Consider the following 23,871-nt stretch of genomic DNA (forward strand, 5'->3'; position numbering starts at 1 on the left):
GCTCCTTCTACATTCAGCCTGGTTCGCCTTTGTATTTTCTACCTGAAGTGCGTGTACTTCTTCCTTTTCATCTTTACCTCTATCTCACTCGTCATCCAGGGCACTCTGGATTTATTTGTCCTACATTTCCCCTTCAAGGAATTATACCTTGACATTGCCAGCAATACTTTTTCTTTGAAGGTGGCCCATTGTTCAGCCACTGTCTTTACTACCAACATTTGATTCCAACTCAGTCGACTCGGGTGCATTCTCATCCCATCAAAGTTGACTTTCCCCCAATTAATTATCCCTGCTCTGGATTGTTCTCTGCCCTTTTCCATGATGAACCTAAACTTTATGATACAATGGTCACTGTCCCCTAGAGGCGCTCCCACTGATATTTGATACACTTAGGTCAACTCATTCCCCAGAACCAGGTCGAAAAGTGCACGTCCTCTTGTTGGACTGAAAACATACTGCTGTAGAAAATTATCTTGAACACATTCCAGGAACTCTCACCCCTCTTTTTCTTTTGTACTATTCCTATCCTTGTCTATATTTGGATAATTGAAGTCCCCCACTATGATTACTCTATAACTCTTGCACCTCTCCATAAGTTCTTTGCTAATTTGTTTCTCCGCATACCTTCCACTAGTTGGTGGTCTATATATTAGACCAATCAATGTTATTGCACCTTTCCCATTCCTTACCTCTAGCCAGAGAGATTCTGCCCTTGACCCTTCTGGAATATTCCCTCTCTCTCTCCAGTACTGTAATGCCATCTTTAACCAATATTGCTGTTCACCCCCCTTTCCTTGCTTTCCTGTCTCTCCTAAACACCTTGTACCCAGGAATATTTGATGCCTGCCCTTCTTTGACCCAGATCTCTGTTATAGTAATAATATCATAATTCCATTTGTCAGCCTGTGCCTGCAGTTCACCAATCTTATCAATTACACTCTGTGCATTCACGTACATGCACATTAGCTCCAATTTAGGATTTTTTACTTTCCTGCTTATTCTGACCCCATCTAATGACTTAGTGTTGCCTACTCTAATTCTATGAAATTCTCCAAGTATTCTATCTACCTTGATGCAACTCTCTTCATTATCAGTTTATACTTGACTACCTCACAACATTTAAGAAGTATTTAGATGAGCATTTGAAACTCCATAGCATACAGGGCTACGGTCAAGTGCTGGAAAATGGGATTAGAATAGCTAGGTGCTTGATGGCCGGTGCGGACACAATGGGCCGAAGAGCCTGTTTCTGTGCTGTATAACTCTGACTCTGTGACTCTACTTCCCACTGCCAGTTTTTCTCCTCTGCACTCTGAATTTCCCCCCAGGTCTCCATCCCCCTGCCAATCTAGTTTAAACCCTCCCCAACAGCACTAGCAAACCACCCCACGAGGACACTAGTCCCAGTTCTGTTGAGGTGTAACCCGCCCTTCTTGTACAGGTCCTACCTCCTCCAGACTGATCCCAATGCCTCAGAAATCTAAAGCCCTTTCTCCTACTCCATCTCTCCAGCCACATGTTAAACTGCTCAATCTTCCTATTTTTATTTCCACTAGTATGTGACACTAGGAACAATCCTGAGATTACTGCTCTTGAAGTCCTGCTTTTTAATTCCCTTCCTAACTCCCTAAGATCTGCTTTCAGGACCTCATCACTTTTCCTAACTATGTCATTGGTCCCCGTGTGGACCACGACCTCCGGCTGTTCACCCTCCCCCGAAAGAATGCCCTGCAGCCATCCTGACACCCTTGACCCAGGCACCAGGGAGGCAACACACCATCCTGGAGTCACGTCTACAGCCACAGAAATGCCTGTCTGCTCCTCGAGCTATGGAATCCCCTACCACTATAGCATTTCCACTCTTCCTCTCCCCTTCCTGTGCAGCTGAGCCACCTGTAGTGCCACAGACTTGGCTCTTGCTGCTGTCCTCTGAGGAACCATCTCGCTCACCAATATCCAAAATGGAAAAGCAGTTAGAGAGCGAGATAGCCTCAGGGGATTCCTGCACTACCTGCCTGTTTGTCCTAGATACTCTGGCGGTCACCCATTCCCTCTCTGCCTGTGTATGTCTTAGCTGCGGCGTGACCATCTCTCTAAATGTGGTATCCACATAATCCTCAGCCTTATTGTTGCACCACAGTGACCCCAACCACCGATCAAGCTCCGCAACTTGGAGCTCAAGTTGCAGCTGGTGACACTTGCTGTCGATGTAGTCATCGAGGGCCCTTTGTGCCTGCATGACTTCCCAGATCCTGCAAGATGCACATTCCACATGGCCGAGCTGCACTAACATACCATATACTTTATATAAAACATTTACTACAGTATTTACTAATTTATTTTAATTGTCTTTTCACAGGGACTCTTTTCCAGGATTGATGACTACCAAGAAAAGCCAGCATCATGCAGAGTAGAAGTTAGGTGAGAATTAATGCTATTATTTTAAAATCCCACTTAAATCGACCTCTCTCTTGTGCACTATCTCCACCTCCCTCCCTCTCCACTGCTTTTCTTACTACCCAGCAATGGCGCTGAAAGTTTGAATGAGTTAATTTGGCTGCTCACCTGATCATTTGGAGGATGAGAGAGTCTAGTATTTGTACAATTGCATTCGGTACTGTGGTGTGCCCAAATTCGTATGGAGATATCATTGAACGTGCTCTGGTCAATATAAATGATAAACTTTGAAGTACAGTGAAGCCTCTATAAATGGACATCTGCAAAAAATGGATATGGGAGACCTAGAGAATTTGCACAGTAAGGTATACAAAATGGAATCTGAAAACAGTTGGTCGCAATGTACTGTGGACAATCTTCAATGTACCAAGCCCCTTCTGTAAAACACAAACACAGCTTACTGCAAAGGTGCTGTATCTGGAAGTTTCACTGAATTACGATCACAATTTGCTTGTTCTCTGCCTCCAAAGTCTCATGAGGTCATTGCATGGTGATCAGCATGTGGCAGCTTGTGAAAGAAACCACTTTTGTGCAATAGTGTGCACAATGGCCAGGAAACCACTCTATCTCTGGAATTGAACGTCTCTGTTCCAGGTAAAGAGTGGTTTTTCCGCTGCTATGAATGCTGGGAAAATAACTCTCCATTCTACTGAGAATTTTTACAGTGCATATAGAGACCATTTTGAAAATAATGACAGCTGATGCCAATCCCTAAGGCGTCCATAATTATAGGTTTCACTATATTTGTAATTTTTTTAAGCTTTGCAATACAAGCTCAAATACAGTGAAAAAAAGTGAGAAGAAAGGATGAAGATAAATGCAAAGCCTTGATTAATAGCTTTATTTTAAAGCAAAGTAAACACCGGGAGCACCTTCAGCAATTAAACTGAATACCACTGGATGTGCCTTCTTGTGAATATGTATATTGTGCGGCAAACATCATGGATTAACACTGCCGAAAGTACTATGAGAACATATTATTTTGGACATGACTGTGGAGCAACCTCTGCTGTACTTAAAATATTCCTGTATCACAATGAGACCAGAAAATTTTGTTTGAAATTGTTCCCATATGCTTGGAATGATGTCAAGAGCACAGTCCCGGTTTGGACCTTGAATGTATTGATGTAACACTACTCCCAAATGTGTGATAAAATGGCGTTCCCTATCTATTTTCCTCTGATTTTCCTACCCTTCCCGTGTACCAAATTGGCATCACCTGGGAGCTGTGTAAGAAATGTAGGAAAATCGGAGCAGGAGCAAGTCATTCAGCCCCTCAAGCCTACTCTGCCATTCAGTTAGATCATGGCTGATCATCTACTTTAATGCCATTTTCCCGTATTATCCCCATAACCCTTGGTATCTTTAATATCCAGAAATCTATCAATCTCTGTCTTGAATATACTCGATGACTGAGCCTCACAGCCTGCTGGGGTAAAGAATTCCAATGATTCACCACCCCCTGACTAAAGAAACTCCTCCTCGCCTAATTCCTAAATGGCTTACCTCTTTTATTCTGAAACTAAGCCCCCTGATTCTAGACCACATTTCCAGCCAGGGAAAACATCTTTCCTGCATCTAGCCTGTTGAGCCTTGTAAGAATTTTGTGCACTTCAATGATATGACCTCTCATTCTTCTAAACTGTATAGAATACAGGCCCAGCCTCCTCAATCTCTCCCCATAAGACAATTCCACCATCCCAGGAATCAGTTTGGTGAACCTTCATTACACTCCCTCTATGGAAAATAGATTCTTCCTTACTTAAGGAGACCACAACTGTATGCAATACTCCAGGTATGGTCTCACCAAGGCTCTATACAACTGCACTTCCTTACTCCTGTACTCAAATCGTTTTGCAATAAAAACTAACATATCATTTGGAATTGCTTGTTCAACCTGCATGTTCACTTTGAGTGATGTATAAACAAGGACACCCAGGCCCCTTTTGACTTCAACACTTCCCAGCCTTTCACCATTTAAGAAATACTCTGCATTTTTGTTTTCCTACCAAAGTGGATGATTTCACATTTTTCCACACTTTATTCCATCTCCTATGTTCTTGCCCACTCACTTAGTCTCAGTCTCCTTGAGGCTTCTTTGCACCTTCCTCACAACTCACATTCCCACCGAGTTTTGTGTCATTAGCAAACTTGCAAACGTTACATTTGGTCCCCACATCCAAATCATTGATATAGATTGTGCAAAGCTGTGGCCCAAGCACTGACCCTTGTGGTACCTCACTAGTCACAGCCTTCCATCCTGAGAATCACTCTGCTTTCTGTCCATTAATTCAATTCTCAATCCATGACAGTATATTACCCCCAATCCATGCCTACCAACCTCGTGTGGGACCTTGTTAAAAACCTGATATCCAAATACACCACATCCACTGGTTCCCCCTTATCTATTTTGCTAGTTACATCCTCAAAAACAATCCCAACAGGTTTGTCAAACATGGTTTCCCTTTTATAAATCCGTGTTGTCATTGCCCAATCATTATTATCCAAGTGTCCATTTGGCACATCCTTTATAATAGAAACTAGCATTTTCTCTACTACTGATGTCAGGCTAACGGGTCTATGGTTTCCTGTTTTCTCTCTCTCCTTGTTCTTAGATAGTGAGGTTCAATCTGCAGGAACTGTTCCAGAATTTATAGAATTTTGGAAAATAACCACCAACACATCTATCTCTACAGCCACCTCTTTCAACACTCTGGGATGTGGATCATCAGGTCTAGGGGATTTATCAACTTTTAGTCCCATTAATTTCTCCAGTACTACTTTTTTTTTACTAATAATTGCTTTCAGTTGCTCAATCTTGCTAGTAGTCCCTTTGTTCTCTAGTATTTCAGGGAGGTTTTTTGTATCCTCCTCCGTGAAGACAGACGTGAAGCATTTGTCCAGTTTCTCTGCCATTTCCTTATTCCCCATTATAAATTCTCCTGTCTCTGCCTGTAATGAGCCCACATTTACCATTACTAATCTTTTCCTTTTTACATATTCATAGAAGCTTTTACGGTCCGTTTTTATGTTTCTTGCTAGTTTACTCTTGTATTCTATTTTCCCTTTATCAGTTTCTTGGTTCTCCCTTGCTGAATTCTAAATGCTCCCAAGTCTCAGGCTCTGCCTACTTCTTTTGGAAACTTTATAAGCCTCTTCCTTTAACCTAATACAATACTTAACTTCTCTTGTTAGCCATGGTTAGATCATTTTTCCAGCTGGGTTTTTGTGCCAAAAGGAGTGTAAATTTGTTGTGGACCTCTTGTATTTCTACCTTCTCAAACCTCATAACTGCCTCACTCAAGTCACGCCCTCCTGTCCCTGACAACTGATCAAATTAGAAGACCCTAACCTAAGGGGTATGACTGCCTCCTGGAACAAAGCATCCAGGTAATATTCCCCTTGCCTGATGTGTCACAGAGTCTGCAGCTCTGCCTCCACTCAATGACTCTGAGCTGAAGCTCCTAAGTTGTAGACACTTACTGCAGATTTGTTTGCTCTGGATCACACTGGCATCTAGGAGCACCCACAACACACCACCTGCCCTGTTTTCCTTATTGTGGCTTAAGTAAGTAAATAATTATTTTTAAATTATTTTTACGTTAAATTAATGCCTCTTCTCACCACTTTCTGTACTAATTTAAATTTTAGTAGTCCATTAAACCCTACCACTCAATAAAATAAATAATGGCCTCACTAGATTCTTAATTCCCTTCTGTTAGTGTTTCTTAATTAATTATAATTATAAGGTAGCTATTTAAGGGTTATTTAAGTTTTTTCTATTTTTATTCTAAATTTCAGCTCTTTACATGTACAGCCTAACAGCAGTTACTCACTGACCAACTTATTGTTTTCCTGTAAACCTTACTGATATATAAATCCTATTAAGCTCTCTTGTAGTATTAAGCCTTACTTTGAAAAAGATCAGATGCACCAGTTTAATCCCTAGTTTAGATAGGAAATACTCACCAGCCAATCACCTACCTCCTTCCCTGTGATGTCGTACCTTGATTTCTTAGGTCCTGACTGGCTCCTGTGAGATTTTAACCCTCACTTTGCTCTCACTGATTCTCAGACTGCAGCCCCGCTCTGTGTCTCAGCACTTATAGCCCCCTCTGCTGCTCTCGTGAATTCTCGCACTGTGGTCCTGCTCTGTCTCTCCACGTTTTTAAGCTCCCCTGCTGCTCTCACTGATTCTTGCACTGTGGCCCTGCTCTGTCTCTGAGCTTTTAGCCTCCACTGCTGCTCTCACTGATGCTCGCACTGCAGTCCTGCTGTGTGTCTCCGCCGGTAGAATGGATTTTTTAAAAATTATTTTGAGGGAATATTGTGTTATTCTGTAAAGAAGGCCTTGGGAGGCGGTGTGTGTGTGTGTGCGTGTGATTTAGCTAAGTTGGACAAGAGTTTGATAGGAGTCAGGTTGTCTTGGGGTTTGAAACATGAAAAGGATAGAGGTGTTAAGTTGAGGTACAAGTAAATGAGTTAGATCTAACATTTACATTTTTAGATAAATTGAGAGGTTGTTTGAATATCAAAGGGGAGTCAGAGGTGATGAGGAAAACATTTGCATCTTGCAGGAGTTCATAGGTAAACAAGTAGTGGGGATATTATATTTTATTGACCCAAAAGCAAAGACAAGATAGAAACATGAAAGATCTTATATTTGGAATGGTTTGAGTTTCAAAGAGGTGTGTGAGAACAATGGGACTGAGATGAGTAGGATTAGAGTTACTGTGGATAGCTGTTAAGCTAGAGAGCTAGAGATAGCTGTTGAACTGGACAGCTATTAAGCTGGAGATGGCTGGAGAGAGCTGGAGCTGGTTGAGCTGTTGAGATAGCTGGAATGCTGGGCTGCACTTCGACTCACCTATCAAGTCAAGCCAGAAAAGTCTTGGGCTGCAGCAAGCAGTTTTATTCTGAAGTGGATTCCACTGCAGAGTAGAAGAGGTTAAAGGTCATGTGGTACACCTTTATTGAAGCTACAGTGGTTTGTCTTGTGTAATATTACTGGATTTCATATTTAAACATTTATAAGGGAGTGTTGCCTGGAAGGTGTTTACTTGTGGGTTTGACCAAGTAGAATGTTTTGTAAGACTAACCTTAATTGTGTAACTGTAATCTTGTATGCTTATTTTTGTTAATAAAACTTTAACTTTTAACTTTTAAAACCACAAAAGTGTTACTGGACCTCTTACTGCTGAGATCAGTACGCCACCTTCTTGGTTTCAGAATACAAAAAAATTTCCCTCCGGGATTTAGTTTGCACAGCAGTTAACACCGGCTTTGGTCATAACACTGTGCTTTTAACCTCCGCTACTGCTCGTGCTGATTCTCACACTGCAGTCCTGCTCTCTGTCCGTGCTTTTAACCCCCACTGCTACTCTTGCTGATTCTGGCACTACGGCCCTGCTCTGTCATTCCACGCTTTTAGCTTCCACTGCTACTCTCACTGATTGTCGCATCAAAAATATGACCACCATAACATCCATAACACTAGTGAAAGTAGTTTATTCCCTTCAGTGGAAGAAGGATGCTAGAATGACACTTCACATTGTTGAGGTCAATAGGAGTGGTTGAAAAGGAAGAGAGATAGGAATGGTTTAAGTTAAATTCTACAATGAGCATGCAAGAGATTAATTGGTGTTGGGTGGGTGAATTGAAACACTATGGCATGCAATTGTATAGAAATCATAACATAAAAACAGGACATTTGGCTCAACCAGTCCAAAGGAGCAACCATCCCAAATCCCATAATCTTTTCCCATACCCCTTTCTTTCAACCACCCATCTAACCCAATCTTAAATGTCAACATAGTCTCTGTTCAATCACTAACCATTCCACAACCTCAGAAAACTGTAAATAAAACTCTGCTGTCTGTCCTGGATCTCTTATGTGCCAATAAGCGCACTCATAGGTTGTAATAACCGTATGAAAAATATTAGTTTCAACTCTATTGTTGACCAAAGTTTTGATCTTGTGATTTCTACAACTTCCACCTCATTCTCATAAGGCTTTGAAGCATTTAGCAATGCACCACAGTAACATTTTGTATTAGATCTACCTTGACCCTGGTGGCATCATTCCAGCTCAGGCGAGGTGAGTACCAGGACCGCAGTGTATTAATTATTGGATGAAAAACTGAATTTTGACATTTCTCAACCCTTCCATTGTTTAAAATTGGTCTGTGTATCGATTGAAAGCATATTTATGCATTGAGCAGACTCAATGTTGAAACTTGTGATGTGAGAGGTTATCTGTATAAATAGGAAACCTCCAATTTTACATGCTCTTGGCTATTAATTATTTAGCCCTGTAACAGAAAACATCCACATGATGAGGACAAGGTAAAATTTGTGATAGATTAGATGAAGTGGGGTGGGAGGAGGCTTACGTGAAGCATAACCACCAATATGGATTAGTTGGACCAAATGTCCTGTTTTGTCCTGTAAATGCTATGTAATTCTATGTGAAACCAGAAGCTTCTTGCACTGAACAGGTCAGGTGGAAGAAAAGCCAACCGACAAATCAACCCATCTTTCTGAGGTGCTGACCGACAAGCCAGGCGTTCCTAGCAATTTCTAATTTTACTTTCTATTTCCAATGTTCAGGCTTTTAAGTAAAATTGCTCTTTATTAACAGTTCACTAATAGGAGCCTCTTCCTTTGGCAGCTTTCTGGAAATTTATAACGAGCGTGTCCGGGATCTTCTGAAGCGTTGCGATGGAAACAAGCCCTACACACTTCGTGTGCGTGAACACCCCGATAAGGGCCCCTATGTGCAAGGTGATCTCACACTCATTTTATGAAATTACATATTTTTCTGACTTTGACAACTTTACTCACAATTTGTGCATAAGTCTGCCCATCTTCACTTAGTTCATCAAACCATTATAGGCCTTTAGGTTGGAGTATTTGTCCAAATATACAATGATTATAGCACAGAAAAAGGCCATTCGGCCTGTTGTCTGTGCTGGCTGCCTGCAAGAGCAACTCACCCAGTCCTATTCATCTGCCTTTTTCCTTCTAACTCTGCAAATTTTTTTTACTTCAGATATTTATCCAAATCTCTTTTGAAGCCCACAATTGAATCAGCCTCCAACAAGCTCTTCAGGCAGTGCATTCTAGATCCTAATCACTCGCTGTGTAAAAAAAGCTTTTCCTTCTATCACCATTGCTTCTTTTACCAATCACCTTAAATTGGTGTCCTCTGGTTCTCGATCTTTCTGGCAACAGGAACAATTTCTTCTTTATCTACTCTGTCTAGATCTCTCATGATTTTGAACACCTCTGTCAGATCTCCTCTCAACCTTTTCTTCTCCAAAGAAAACAGCCCCAGTTTGTCCAGTCTAGCAAGTAATTGAAGGTCCTCATCCCTGAAACCATTTTTGTGAATCTTTTCTGCACAATTTCTAATGCTTTAAAACCCTTCCTAAAGCACGGTGCCCAGAATGAGACACAGTACTCCATTTGAGGCTGAACCAATGTTTTATATAGATTTATCGTAACTTCCATGCTTTTTTGTATTCTGTGCCCCTCTTTAGAAAGACAGCTAAACAGCTTAACTTCCTTGCCACCCTTAATGATTTGTGCACATATACCCCAGGTCCCTCTGCTCCTGCACCCCGTTTAGAATTGTACCCTTACTTTATATTGCTTTTCCTTATTCTTCCTACCAAAATGAATCACTTCATATGTGTCTGCATTAAATTTCATTTGCCCACTTCACCAACTTGCCAATGTCGTTTTGAAGTTTAACCTCAGCCTCAGTGATGGATTGGCGATATAGTTTCAAGACTGGATGCTGTATGGCTTTGGAGGGGCACTTGGAGGTGGTGGTGCTCCCATGCGTCTGCTGCCGTCGTCCTTTTAGGTGGCAGAGGTCATGGGTTCGGAAGGTGCTGTCAAAGGAGCCTTGGTGAGTTGCTGCATTGCAATCACTGTGTCAGTGGTGGAGGGAGAAAAGGTTTAAGGTGCTGGATTGGGTGCTGATCAAGTGGGCTGATTCATCCTGGATACTGTCGAGTTTCTTAATTGTTAATGGAGCTGCACTCATCCAGGCAGGTGGAGAGTATTCCATTGCACTTGTCACTTGTGCCCTGTAGATGGTGGACAGGCTTTGGGGAGTCAGGAGGTGAGTTACTCTTCACAGAATTCCCAGCCTCTGACCTGTTCTTGTAACCACAGTATTTATATGGCTAGTCCAGTTTAGTTTTTGGTCAATGGAAACTGCTAGGATGTTAATGGTGGGGGATTCAGTGAAGGGCAATCACTCTCACCAAGCCATTGGTTTCAGCTCTTTTGCCCATGTTTGGACAAAGGCTGTAGTGAGTTCAGGAGCCAAGTAGCCTGGTGGAACCCAAACTGATAATCAGTCAGCAAGCTATTGTTGTGCGATAGACTGTCGATGACTCCTCCCATCACTTTGTTGATGATCTAGAGTAGACTGATGGGGTGGGAATGGGCCACATTGCAGTTATCCTGCTTTTTGTGGACAGGATGTATTTGGACAATTTTCCACATTGCCAGGTAGATGCCAGTACTGTAGCTATGCTGAAACAGCTTGGCTAGGAGCGTAATAGTTCTGGAGCACAAGTCTTCAGTACTATTGCTGGGATTTTATCAGGGCCCATCGCCTTGGCTGTATTCAGTGTCTTCAGCCATTTCTTCATTTCACATGGAGTGAAACTGGCTGTCGACTGGTATCTATGATGGTGGGAACCTCAGGCAGAGGCCGAGATGGATCATTCACTCGGCAATTCTGACTGATGATTGTTGCAAATGCTTCGGCCTCGCCTTTTGCACAGATGTTGCTGGGCTCCCCCATCATTGACGATGGGGATATTTGTGGAGTCACCTTCTTTGATTAGTTGTTTAATTTTCCACCACCGTTCACGACTGCTTGTGGCAGGTGTGCAGAGCTTTGACCTGAACCGTTGGTTGTGGGACCATTTAGCTCGATCTATTGCATGCTGCTTTTACTGTTTGGCATGCAAGTGGTCCTGTATTGTAGCTTCACCATGTGGCACCTTATTTTTAGGTATGCCTGATGCTGCTCCTGGCATGCCCTCCTGCACTCTTCATTGAACCAGGGTTGATCTCCTGGCTTGATGGTGATGGTAGAGTGAAGGAGATGCTGACTGATAAGATTGCAAATTGTGGTTGAACACAATTTTGCTGCTATTGATGGTCCACAGGGCCTCATGGATGCCTAGTTTTGGGTTGCCAAATATGTTTAAAATCTATCCCGTTGGTCATGGTGGTAGTGCTACACAACACGATGGATGGTATCCTCAGTCTGAAGACATGCCTTTATCTCCACAAGGATTATGCCATGGTCACTCCTAACCAACACTGTCATGGGCAGATGCACCTGTAACAGGTAGATTGGTGAGGGTGAAGTCAAGTAGGTTTTTCCCTCTTCTTGGTTCCCTCACTAAGTACCATAGGTCCAATCTGGCAGAAATGTCCATCAGGATTTGGCCAGCTCAGTCAGGAGTGGTGCTACTGAGCCATTCTCTGTGGTGGGCATTGAAGTTCTCCACCCAGTGTACATTTTGTCCCATTGCTGCCCTCAGTGCTATTCCATATTGTGGTCAACATGGAAGAGTATTGATTCATAGTGGTGGGCAAGTGGTAGGTAGTAATCAACAAGATGTTTCCTTGACCATGTTTGACCTGATGCCATAAGACTTCATGGGGTCCAGAGTCAATTTTGAGGCCTCCCAGGGCAACTCCCTTCCTCCCTCCTGACTCTATACCATTGTACCGCCACCTCTGCTGGGTCTTCCCTGCTGGTTGGACAGGACATACCCAAGGATGGTGAAAGAGGTGAAAGACGTTGGCTGTGTTACAAGGATTTTTTTTTTTTGAAGGTTTCTTTTCTGGCTGGATTAAAAAAAAACTGAAACCTTCTAAAAGACAATGGAAACTGCCAGAAGGCTACAACATACAGCTTGCATTCCACCAAGTGGGATGGAAAATGAAAGACACTCAACCCCCTGGGCAGCATGAAAGACCCCAGCTCCTGATGGCTTTGCACAATCCTGAAACTTTGAAAATGTTTCTGAGATCAAACATCAAAATATAATTACCTGTTCTAAAACAATGACTGCAGCAGGCATGGACTAATAGAATTTCTCTGGGGTATACAGCCAGCAAGGTACTTCAAGAGACTGTGCTATCAAGTAAAGAGAGATCAGAATGCTGATTGAAACAGGCTGCAAAAGCTATTTGTGTTTTCTCACTCTCTCTCTCCCACCCTCTCTCACTCTCTCGCGCTCGCTCTCGCTCTTGCTCCCTCTTGCTCTCACTGCTGGTCCAACAGCAGCATCCTCTCCCAAACCAACTTGCCCAGCATGAAGGTGCTAATCACTCAAAACAAGTTTTTGCTCCACTGGACAGACATGTTGTTCATTAGTCTGATATTGTACTTCTGAAACAATTGCTCTACTTGGAACTCGGTCATGGCAGAAGACTCCCGTGAGAACGGTGGAAACACTTTAGGGATGTCCTAGATGTATTCATTGAAGAGGTCAAACATCCTTGCTGACTCAAGGGAGACCCTGGCATGTGACTGACCAAAATGAGAAGGCTCATTCGAGAAGGCATCAAACACACAGAGAGACTTTGTTGGGAAAGTGCAAAGGTGAAGTAGAGTCATTGGAGGGAGTGCACAAATCTCCAAACAACCCATCTATCCAACCCTTTAAGCACCACCTGCCCCACATGTGGCAGAGTCTGCAGATTTCACATTGGACTTTATCACCCATCTCAGAACCCATCACACTGGAGTGGAAGCAAATCACCCTCAGTTCTGAAGGACTGCCTAAGGAAAAGAAGCCCCTTTTATTCCATGAGATCTAACTTTGCTCACAAGTCGGTTATGTTGCACTTTATCAAATTCCTTTTGGAAGTCCACATCAACCACATTACCCTTTCTGTGACCTCAACAAAAAGTCCAACAAGTTAGTTAAGCGTTAAGCATAATATGCCCTTATTAAATCCATGTTGATTTTCCCTAATTAAACCACGTTTGCCCAAGTGACTGTTAATTTTGTCTCTCATTATCTGGGTGTTACATTTGCAATTCTCCTGTCCTCTGGTACCACTCTGTATCTAAGGAGGATTGGAAGGTTATGGCTAGTGCCATCGCAGTTTCCACCCTTACTTCCCTCAGCATCCTTGGATCCTTTCCTGCAGTCCTGGTGACTTATAAACGTTAAGTGCAGCCAGCTTTTCTAATACCTCTCCTTTATTAATTTTTAGCCTATCAGGTGTCTCAACTACCTCCACTTTCACTATGACTTGGGCAGCATCTTCCTTGGTAAAGACCAATGCAAAGTATTCATTTAGTACCTCAGCCATGCCACACTGCCCCCCCACCCCCACCCCCACACCGTCGCCATGCAAAAATCACCTTTTAAGTCCATAATTGGCCCCACTGCTTTTTACCACCTGTTTACTATTTAAATGCCTATAGAAGACTTTTGGATTCCCTTTTATGTTGGCTGTCGGTCTCTTCTTATAGCCTCTCTTTGCTTCTCTTATTTGTTTTTTCATTTCCCCTCTGTACCCTCTGAACTGAGCCTGGTTCTCAATTGTGTTATTCTCCTGACATCTGTCGTATGCACCCTTTGTCTGCTCATCTTGCTGTCCCTTTCTCATCATACAGGAAGCTCTGGATTTGTTTGTCCTACCTTTCCCCATCAATGGAATGTACTTTGTACCTGAACTATCTCTTCTTTAAAAACAACTCATTACAGTTTTGCATGCCAATCTTTGATTCCAATTTATCTGGGCCAAGTCTGTTCTCATCGCATTGAAGTTTGTCCTCCCCCAATTAATTATTCTAGTGTCCAATTCTTGGCCCCACACTTTAGGAAGGATTTCAAGACCTTCGTGGAACTTAGTAGAATGGTATCAGAGTGAAGAGACGAATTCAATCTGCGATTGTTCTTCTTGATTCAGAAAAGGTTAAAGGGGGACATGATAGAGATTTTCAGTGGTAAGAGACGTGGTAACCAGAGGACGTAGATTTAAGGAACTTGGCAGAAGAACTAGAGGCGGCGTGAGAAAAGAGGTGTTTACACAGTGAGTTAACATGATCTGGAATGCACTGCCTGAGAGTGGTGGAAGCAGATTCAATAATAATCATGAGAATGAAATTGGATGAGCACTTGAAGGGGAATAGTTTGCTCTGCTATGGAGAAAGAGCAGGGGAGTGGGGCTAATTAGATAATTAATTCAAAGAGTTTGCACAGGCACAGTGGGGAGAATGGCCGCCTTCTATGTTGTTGCATTCTATGATACTGAATTTGTCAATGCGCCCTAATGACAGGTTGAATGATGAGGTGATGGTTGTCATTTTGCTGACCACTTTTGTACTTTTGCCATCCAGTTTCAGGCAGTAACACCCCCAGCCCCAGGTCTGGTATGGCGCAGGGATTAATCTGCATTGTACCCTGAGGGAAAGCGCTGGGGCCGTTCTTGCTGTTTACTGTGAGCAGGTACAGATAGTAACCCAAAAGGCTAATGGAATGCTGTATATCTATAGGGCTGGAATACAAGAGGGTGGAAGTCATGCTTCAGCAATGCAAAGCCTTGATTAGTATACACCTGGAGTCCTGGTCACCACGCTTTAGGATCGATATGTTGGTTTTGGTGGGAGTGCAATGCAGATTGACCAGAATGACACCTGGACTCCAAGGGTTAAATGAATGTTCTCCCTGGAATTTGGAAGGTTAACGGGTAATTTGACCAAAATTTTCAAGACATTAAAGAGAATAGATAGGACAAAACTATTTCTCCTGTTTGAGAAATCTGGGGGCATAGGTTAAAAATTGGAGTCGGACCTCTCAGGACTGAAATTAGGAAACATTTCTATACACAAAAGGCTGGAGATTCTTCGTTTAGTTGCAACCTCAAGGTCTGCCTCAATTCCAGGTCAGGAACCCAATTGAGGCTGTGCCGAATGTTGCTCATGATCTTCCTGGAGTCAGCCACATAATTGGCTGCCCCTGGGAGTCCCATCCAATTAAAGACAGCAGGCAGATCAGTCAAGTGAGAGGCCCAATCAAAGAGTCCATTGCAATGTCTGGCTGGCAGCCCCATCAGGATAGGTAGGCACTGTTGAGACAGGAAGGAGTCCACGCTGGCACTACAAAACAGAGGAGCTGTCTACTGCATTTATAAAGTTAAAATCCTTCATGGCCACAGCTGTCAGGCCTTCATAGTAGAGGTCAAATCCCAATGGGTCCATGCTGGGGTGGTGGAGAGGAGATGTTGATGACCTTCCTCTGCCCCTTCTGGCCTGCTGCCAGGAGGCTGTCTCCAGTTCAATTCCAGGCTCCAGCCTTAGCAGGAGGGCTTGTCTGCTGGCAGGAAGATCCCTGCAGCGCTGGCAGTTTTCCCCTAATTTTCCCAGGCTTATTTAGTTACCCGTCCCTGCCGCAATCACCCCACCTTGGGCATGAGCGCTCGGAGGCAGAAAAGCATCAGGTAGCTGATCTGATTTTGCTAATTTTGCTCCCCATCCCCTTCATAAGACCAGGAAAATTCAGCCCACAGGGTGGTAGGTGTTTGGAACTCCCTTCCATAAATGATAATTAATGTTAGTTCAGTTGTTAATTTTAAATATGGGATTGATGGATTTTTGGTATTAAGGGACATGGAGCACTTTAGAGTTAGATCACAGATCAGCCATTATCTCAAAGTCCGTTGCTCTGTTATGCTGTCCCTGCCATACTCGCATGCTCCTTGTCTCTGCCGCTGTCTTGTGAGCTCTGTCTCTACCGTGCTCTCGCGCACACTCAGTCCCTTGTGCCATCTTACATATGCGCTCTGTCCCAGCCATGCTCTCTTGTGTGCGCAGTCTGTCCCTGCCACGCTGTCTCACGTGTTCCTGCTGTGCTGTTTCTTGCACGGGCTCTGTCCCTTCTGCGTTGTCTCTTAAGGCACGCTCTCTCATGCCTGCCCTGTCCCTGTTGCACTCTCGCCTGCGTGCTCAGTCCCTGCCATGCTCTCGCAGCACATACGGGCATTGTCCCTACCACGCTCTCTCCCTGCTGTGCTCTGTCCTCGCTGCGCTTGTGTGGCCATGCATGACTGCCTTGTCCCTGCGCATTCTCTTGATGTCTCCCTCTGGCCCATGCACGCCGCTGCCTCCTTGTCTGTCTCTGCTCCCTCCTGGTCTCGCTCTCTCACTCTTCCCTGTTTCTGTTTCTTCCTCCTTTTGGCTCCCTTTGTCTCTGGCACTCTCCCAGTCGTCTTAAAATCAAAAACAGAGCAACAGAATATCAGGACCGGAAGCCTGGACTGGAGTCTAAATGGAGAATTGACATAAAATTTCTCACCAGGAGGATCGGGCTCCTTGTTACTTGTTATTTTACCACTACACACGCAGGTGACTTGAGTATCCCATAGCTTTGAAAGCCTCAAAGAGCTATGTTCTCCTTTGTCTACAACTGTGGATTTTTAAAAATGTGCCCTCTATTGAGCCAAACTCTGTCCACATTTTTAGCTCACTGGACCATTGGCTGGCTTGCAAAGTATTTTACTGTTCTACATTAATACTAAACATAACCCCAGCACTGGGAACTCCTTGTATCCTGTTAAATCCTTTTCAGAGAAGCCTTATGTTGCAGTAAGGCATAGAGTAGTCCTTCAGAAATATTCTTTAACTTTGGCCATGTGTTTTGATTTTAGAAGCAGCCAGTCCAGCTGTTACTCATGGGTAAGAGGATAATTATGTATTGTGCATTTTGCTATGTATGAGTTTTTCAGTTTATTGGAAGTAGCGCCAGCATTTCAGGCTTTATATGGATTATATTCCAACAACAGTCTCTCACATACCACATGGAAAAGAACAGCCTCCAAATGTTAGAATTCCTTGCTCCTTCTTTTAATGTGTTTTGTGATAGGATGGATTTCTAAATCTGAAGCTTCAACGGAAATACTTTTTGTTGCACGTGACAGTGGCCTGTGGCAGTTGTAGAGTACCCTCATCTATGATGTTTAAATTGATGCAGGCCTGCTAAGGCTGAGAATTTTATAACAGTCCGCATGAGTCAAAATAGTGTTTCAGCACGAGATTACTCAGTTTAAGATCCAACAGCAACATGCTATGGTTCATGGCCCAGCACCGTTGATAGTGTTACCACCTCCTTATACCAGACCTTTAATAATATTCAGTCCTTAGTACACCATTTTAGGCCTGTGATAACTGCCACAGTTACCTAATTCATGTTTTTGCTGCTGTCAGCTGTGACTCAATGGTAGCACTCTTGCCTCTCAGCTGCATAAAGGAGGTATTGTCTGACCTCCCAGCTGGGCATTAAAGATCCCATGGCACTATTTTGAAGAAGAGCAAGGGGGAGTTCTCCCCAGTCTCCTGGACAATATTTATACCTCAACCAACATCACTACAAAAGATTATTTAGTTGTTGTTATCTTAGGGAGTTTGCTATGTACGAATTGACTGTCATGTTAGTATGTCATTGGCTGTAAAGTGCTTTGGGACATCCTGAGGTGTTGAAAGAAGCTAGTCCCTTTAAAGCCATGTTTTCAATAGAAAGATTAAAACTCCTGATTAAAGTTCTAATCATTATCTATTTCCCTTTGGTTTATTCTCAAGTATTCGCTAGATTGGAAAGTAACAGCTGTTCCCTTAAACTAAATGCAATGCCAAAGATAGGTTTCATCCAAATTCCACAGTCTGAAAAAATGTTTTTGCTGTGTATTACAGCTTTTCCTTCCTAATTTGCATTGTGAAGCAGGAATATTTTCTTTTTAAAGTATTGAAGGATTCCTCCTGCCACTCTCTCTCCCCCACCCCCAACCTTCACCACCCCAACCAAATGTCTCTGCTGCCTGCTTGCTACGGATTGACTTCATGGGTACAGCAAGCTGTGCAGTGTCTTCATCAACTAGAGGCACTGTGCATTAATATGCAGCAAGAATTGTGGCTGGTCTTTCTTTATGCTAAGATTAACTGCAGCAACCTCAGTTCCAGCTTGTCCAAGATCTCCAAATCCAGTACAATCAGTGATTGGGTCTTGGTGCTGCATAACCAGTCAATGCATTCATTGGCTGAGACATGGGGAGGTAAGAGACGTTGAATACAGTGATTGTGAATTCATAATCTAATCAAGGCTATCAGATGGTGTCATAAAGTGAGTAAAATTTGATCGGTTTATAACCATCTGACCACCAAATCCATTCACTTTAACTGATCTATACTGTGAAGGTGGTGTCTTGGTGCACACCAGTAGCTCTGTTGTATAAGGGACATAGCATTAAGTTTCTGAACTATCAACTCTCACACTGTTTAAGCCCTGTGTTTTGAATGGGATACCTACTATCTTGAAGGAGGAAATCCACATTGGCCTCCTTCTTCAACATCTCCAAAACATCTGGGCTGATGCCCTCCCCATAGTCATCTTCTAAACAATTAGAATCAATGTGCTGCAGCTTGAAACTCCTGATGATTGTATTTCACCTTTAAGAGCCAGCTGCAACCTTTTAAGAAAAATTATTTTTGATGTTCCAATTGGCAGTCAACCAGCCATATTCCCACTGCATTTTCAGATTGTGCTAAGATCCCAGTATAATAAGGGAACAGGGCCAAAGTCAGAAATTCCACCCAGATCAGCTGTTATTCTGTCATATATGCACCCACACAACGACATGCCTGCATACACGCACCATTTTCTCAGACTTGGAAAGTTGGGACTCCAGTGTCCAAATTCCACATGGTATGGTGCAGTTTAGACGTTGAGTAAAAGCACCTTTTTGATGCCACATCTCAGAAGCACCCCTTTCTAAGCCATTACGATATCTCTTAGCACTATGCATGCAGTAAGCAGGATCCTCTTGACTTTAAACAATAAACATACTTCCTTTAAAGGAATCTGCAGTGAGATTGTGGGACAGTTACAAGGGGTTTACCAAAACAATGTTTATCATTCAAGTCAGACATAGTAAAAGTTTCCAAGTTTACTTTCCTATATTCTCAAAATAAAAGACCAACTCAGAAGCCCTACTACTTTTAAATACTTTTTTTGTATGGTCAAATGGAGTTTCAACTGACAGGCTGATGCAATCACTTAGACACAGCTACTGGACTCCAGCCAGCCATTATCAGCAAAGAGGAGACTGATTTCTGGAGCAAGCCACATCTGACATCTGTGCATGATCCCATTGATAGCAGGAAGTAGCTAATTAGTCCACCCTTTTCCAGAAATATAACTCCCAATAATTTTGAGCTAAAAGATGTTTGAACAGGCTTTAATATTTGAGATTTTTAACTATACAATTATAGAATAGCACTCCATCTTACTGTTCTCTGACGAAATATGAATCTTGCATTTATTTCAAATTCAGGAAAGTGATCTTCTGATTGACATTTGTATGAAATAGTATTTAAAAAAATGTGTGAAAGTTAACATTGCAGCTTCAGTTCAATATTGTGACATGGCCTTGAAATCTGAGACTATGTAATAATCTGAATCTACCAGTTGTATTTGTAATGGTTTTATTGTTGTGTTTAACCGAGTACAATGCTTGGTCAGCAAAACAACCCACATAGAACTGAAGGTAACAATTATGTTTGCTAGAGAATGTTTCGCTCACTGCAGTAAGTGTAATCACTAAGCGTAAACTGCTCAAGATATTGTTCTGCAGATGTATGCAGCTGCTTCAATCTCCCTTAGAGCTCCAGGAACCTATAAGCATAGAGGAGAACACAATGTACAAAGAAATAGCCAGAATTATTAACTAATAAGGCCAGCAACCTCATCACCATGAGCTGTTTAAATAAGAACATAATGTAAATAGATAGCAGTAGGAAAAATATCATCATGCTTTTTAACTTTTTGGGGGTGGCTTAGTTTTGGGCAACTGGCTTCAATCAAACTGCCTAATGCAGTTTGCTGGATTGAGGCCAACCAATATTGGGCCTCCCTGACTTGTGGAAAAATGTGAGGGAGGGTGATATGGGGTCATGATCACGGCGGAGAGAGGTGGGATCATGATTGTTTTCAGTCAAACATGATACAGTAGCAGTTGAAAAGTTAAATCGTTTCACCTAATTGACACACGGGTGGAAGAAAGTTGGCTGGCTTTTCTTTACCCTATCATGGGATGTGGGCATCACTGGCAGGGCCAGCATTTGGTGCCCATCCCTAAATGCCCTTGAACTGTGAGGGTTGCTAGGCCATTTCAGAGGGCAGTTAAGAATCAACCATTGCTGTGGGTCTGGAGTCACATGTAGGCCAAACAAGGAAAAGATGGCAGATTTCCTTCCCTAAAGGACATTAGTGAACCAGATGTGTTTTTACAACAATCAGTGATAGTTGTCATGGTCACCATTACTGAGACTGGTTTTATATTGCATATTTCTTCATTGAATTGGTGGGATATGAACCCATGTCCCCAAAGTATCAGCCTGGGTTTCTGGATTACTAGTCCAGTGATGTTACTACGCCACCATCTCCCCCAAGAGGCTTAGGGATGAGGAAGCATAATGTCTTTTTAGTGGTACCTTGCGTCTTTTTGGACATTTTCGGATGTTTTATCCTCTTATTTGGTTCTTAATCCATTATTCCTAGCCAAGAATGAGATGAAAATCAGGACCATTGCTGCTCTGAAACATACTGCCTTAAGGTGTGTGAGAATCACTCTCTTTGGTTTCCTCTTCCTCCATCCTTTTGAGGAGGTCCACCTATTGCTTGGTGCACAAATAGAATTAGAGATTAAGACTATTGGCTTGATCTTGCATCTCATCACTTCACAATACAGAATGTTAGATGCTGCCCTTTACCTAATCTGTATGGCAATATGCCCAAGTTTTGCATTCCCACAGAACGTTAATTCAAGAAGTGGGGTGGTGCACTATATTAGGTATATCATAGTATATCTAAATCACATAATATTTTAGAATTTATTCTGCTCAAAATAGTGGTATAAACACAGACATTGCTTAAGTCAATGTTGCAGTTCTTCTTATCAGTGCAATAGAATGGGAGGTAGATTACAAAAGCATAACTGATCTAGACTGTTTGTTAGGATGTGAAATACTTTCTTTTTCTTTATTCTTTCATGGGATGTGGGCATCGCTGGCAAGGCCAGCATTTATTGCCCATCCCTAATTGCCCTTGAACAGAGTGGCTTGCTAGGCCATTTCAGAGGGCAGTTTCCACTTGCACTGCTTTGCTATTCTCACTGATTTTATGCGGTGATGCTTTTGTATTTCCACAGGATTATCTCAGCACTTGGTTTCAGACTACAAGCAACTTGTAGAGCTTTTGGAGGAAGGAATTTCAAACAGGTATTGATCATCATGTGGATTTTCCTCCGGTTTAATGCAGATTTTCCTCTGGCTTAATGTATGTTGAACGTTTGCTATAAATCGTCAGTTTGTAGGACTATTTAGTATTTAATTCTCTGAGGAAACAAGCATGATTTTTTTCTAGTGACATTTGTACTAAATGAGAAATTTTACAGCAGTATCTGATCATAGAATTATACAGCACAGAAGGAAGCCATTCACACCACCATGGTGGTCTGATTAGTCCTATAGCGCTCCTAAGGTTTTCCCTTCAAGCAATTTATCCAATTCAATTTATAAAGTTACCATTAGATCAACTTCTACCTTCAGGCAGTAGATTACAGGGACAGAATTTTTCACCTCGCAGGCAGACATGCTCCCAACCCAAACAGGAGTGAAATAGTGTATGATGCTGTTGGGCGAGCATCCTGACGTTATCGCGCATTCTCGCGATCTTTCGGCCAGTGGGCGCAGTGAGAGGCGGCAGCGCGCCAGCCGACAATTAAGAGGCTTATTAAGGCCCTTAAGCAATTAATTAATTTGTATTTTCCACTGCCCCCTCAACCGTTCGGTTGCTGGGCAGGCGAATAGGCCAGGCAGTCTTTGTATATTTTACGAAACCTCATCCATGGGTGGGATGAAGTTTCCAATGGTTATTGAAAAATACAATAAAAATCTTTAAGCATTTTTTTTTTACATATCCCTCTCCATGTGACTGAGTCACATGTGGGGACATGTTTATATCATTTGTAAAATGTTTATTTTTGTATTTAACATTCTTCAGCTGCCTTCAGGGAGCTTTCAGTGTGCGCTCCCCCACGCATGCGCAGACTTCAGTGCTCACGCTCCTTCCGCCCCCACCCCGGCAGCGCTGAGGCTCTTAACACACACTTCACGCAGGCTGACCATTAGGCTGGCCATTAATTGGCCAGCCAGTGTGAAATTGCGGCCGAAGCCCAATCGCAGATAGCGGTCCGTCTCGCGGCCGTTCCCGGGCCCGCCTGACAAAGGGAAAATCCTGCCCAGATCATCACAACTTGTTGCATGGAAAAGAAATTCTCATCTCCCCTCTGTTTTCTTGCCAATGATCTTAAAGCTGTGCCCTGTGGTTAACGACCCTCCCACCAGTGGAAACAGTTTCTCCCGATCAACTCTATTATACCCCTCCATGATTTTGACCACCTCAATTAAATTTCTCCTTAATCTTCTCTGTTCTCAGAAGAATGATCCCAACATCAGTGTCTGCACTTAAACTAATTCAAAACTTAAATTATTTTAAGCTGAAACCTAAAATGTAGGTATGTGTCAAACAGCAATGACTTTGATGAAAGATTGTTCTTCTTCCACTTCCTAATGCAGCTGAGGAGACAAGGTACATCTTTTGTGTCTAGTGTGGAAACAGATGAAACTGACTCCCAACAAACTTAATGTTCTTTCACAGAAGTTGTTCCATTCACTTAACTTGTTCTCACATGGAACAACTTCTCTCTTCAGCTGTATTATGTATCTGTCTTTTCATGGGACATGTGGAACATTCTTTGTTTCAGTCCTACTCAGGTCCCCTCCCTCATCTTTTTCTGGTGTTGGTGCTGTTTTCTGCCTTCACTCCAAACTGGAAAATTCCATCAACTTTCTTTCAATTTCCACCCTTCCCTCACTTTCTCAAGGTACATCTCCAACTCTTCCATTCCCTTTCTTGGCACATCTGTCTCCATTTCTGGGGATAGACTATTGACCAATAGCCATCATGAGCCCACTGACTTCCACAGCTATCTAGACTACACTTTTTCCCACCCCACTTCCTTTAAAGGCTATTCCATTCTCCCAATTTCTCTGTCATGGTGCATGATGAGGGAGGGGACCTGAGCAGGACTGAAACAAAGAATGTTCCACATGTCCCATGAAAATACAGACACATCATACAGCTGAAGAGAGAAGTTGTTTCATGTGGGGGCAAGTTCAGGAGAGAACGTTAAGTTTGTTGGGAGTCAGTTTCACCTCTTTCCACACTGGACACAAAAGATGTACCTTGTCTCTTCAGCTGCATTAGGAAGTAGAAGAAGAACAATCTATCATCAAAGTCATTGCTG

The 23,871-nt window shown here is 42.7% G+C and overlaps 1 protein-coding gene across 2 annotated transcripts in view; it reads left to right on the forward strand.

The window, feature by feature from the left end:
• The window catches only part of stard9 (StAR-related lipid transfer (START) domain containing 9), a 374,404-nt gene that overhangs the window by 149,908 nt on the left and 200,625 nt on the right, over positions 1–23,871 (forward strand). For both annotated transcript variants that reach the window (XM_078562913.1, XM_078562914.1), the window contains exons 6-8: positions 2,360–2,421; positions 9,128–9,240; positions 21,712–21,781. In XM_078562913.1, coding sequence (XP_078419039.1) covers positions 2,360–2,421; positions 9,128–9,240; positions 21,712–21,781 — 245 coding nt within the window. The remainder of the gene's footprint in view (positions 1–2,359; positions 2,422–9,127; positions 9,241–21,711; positions 21,782–23,871) is intronic.

This window comes from Cetorhinus maximus, chromosome 18 (genome assembly GCF_964194155.1).
Source record: "Cetorhinus maximus chromosome 18, sCetMax3.hap1.1, whole genome shotgun sequence".
Lineage (NCBI taxonomy): Eukaryota > Metazoa > Chordata > Chondrichthyes > Lamniformes > Cetorhinidae > Cetorhinus > Cetorhinus maximus.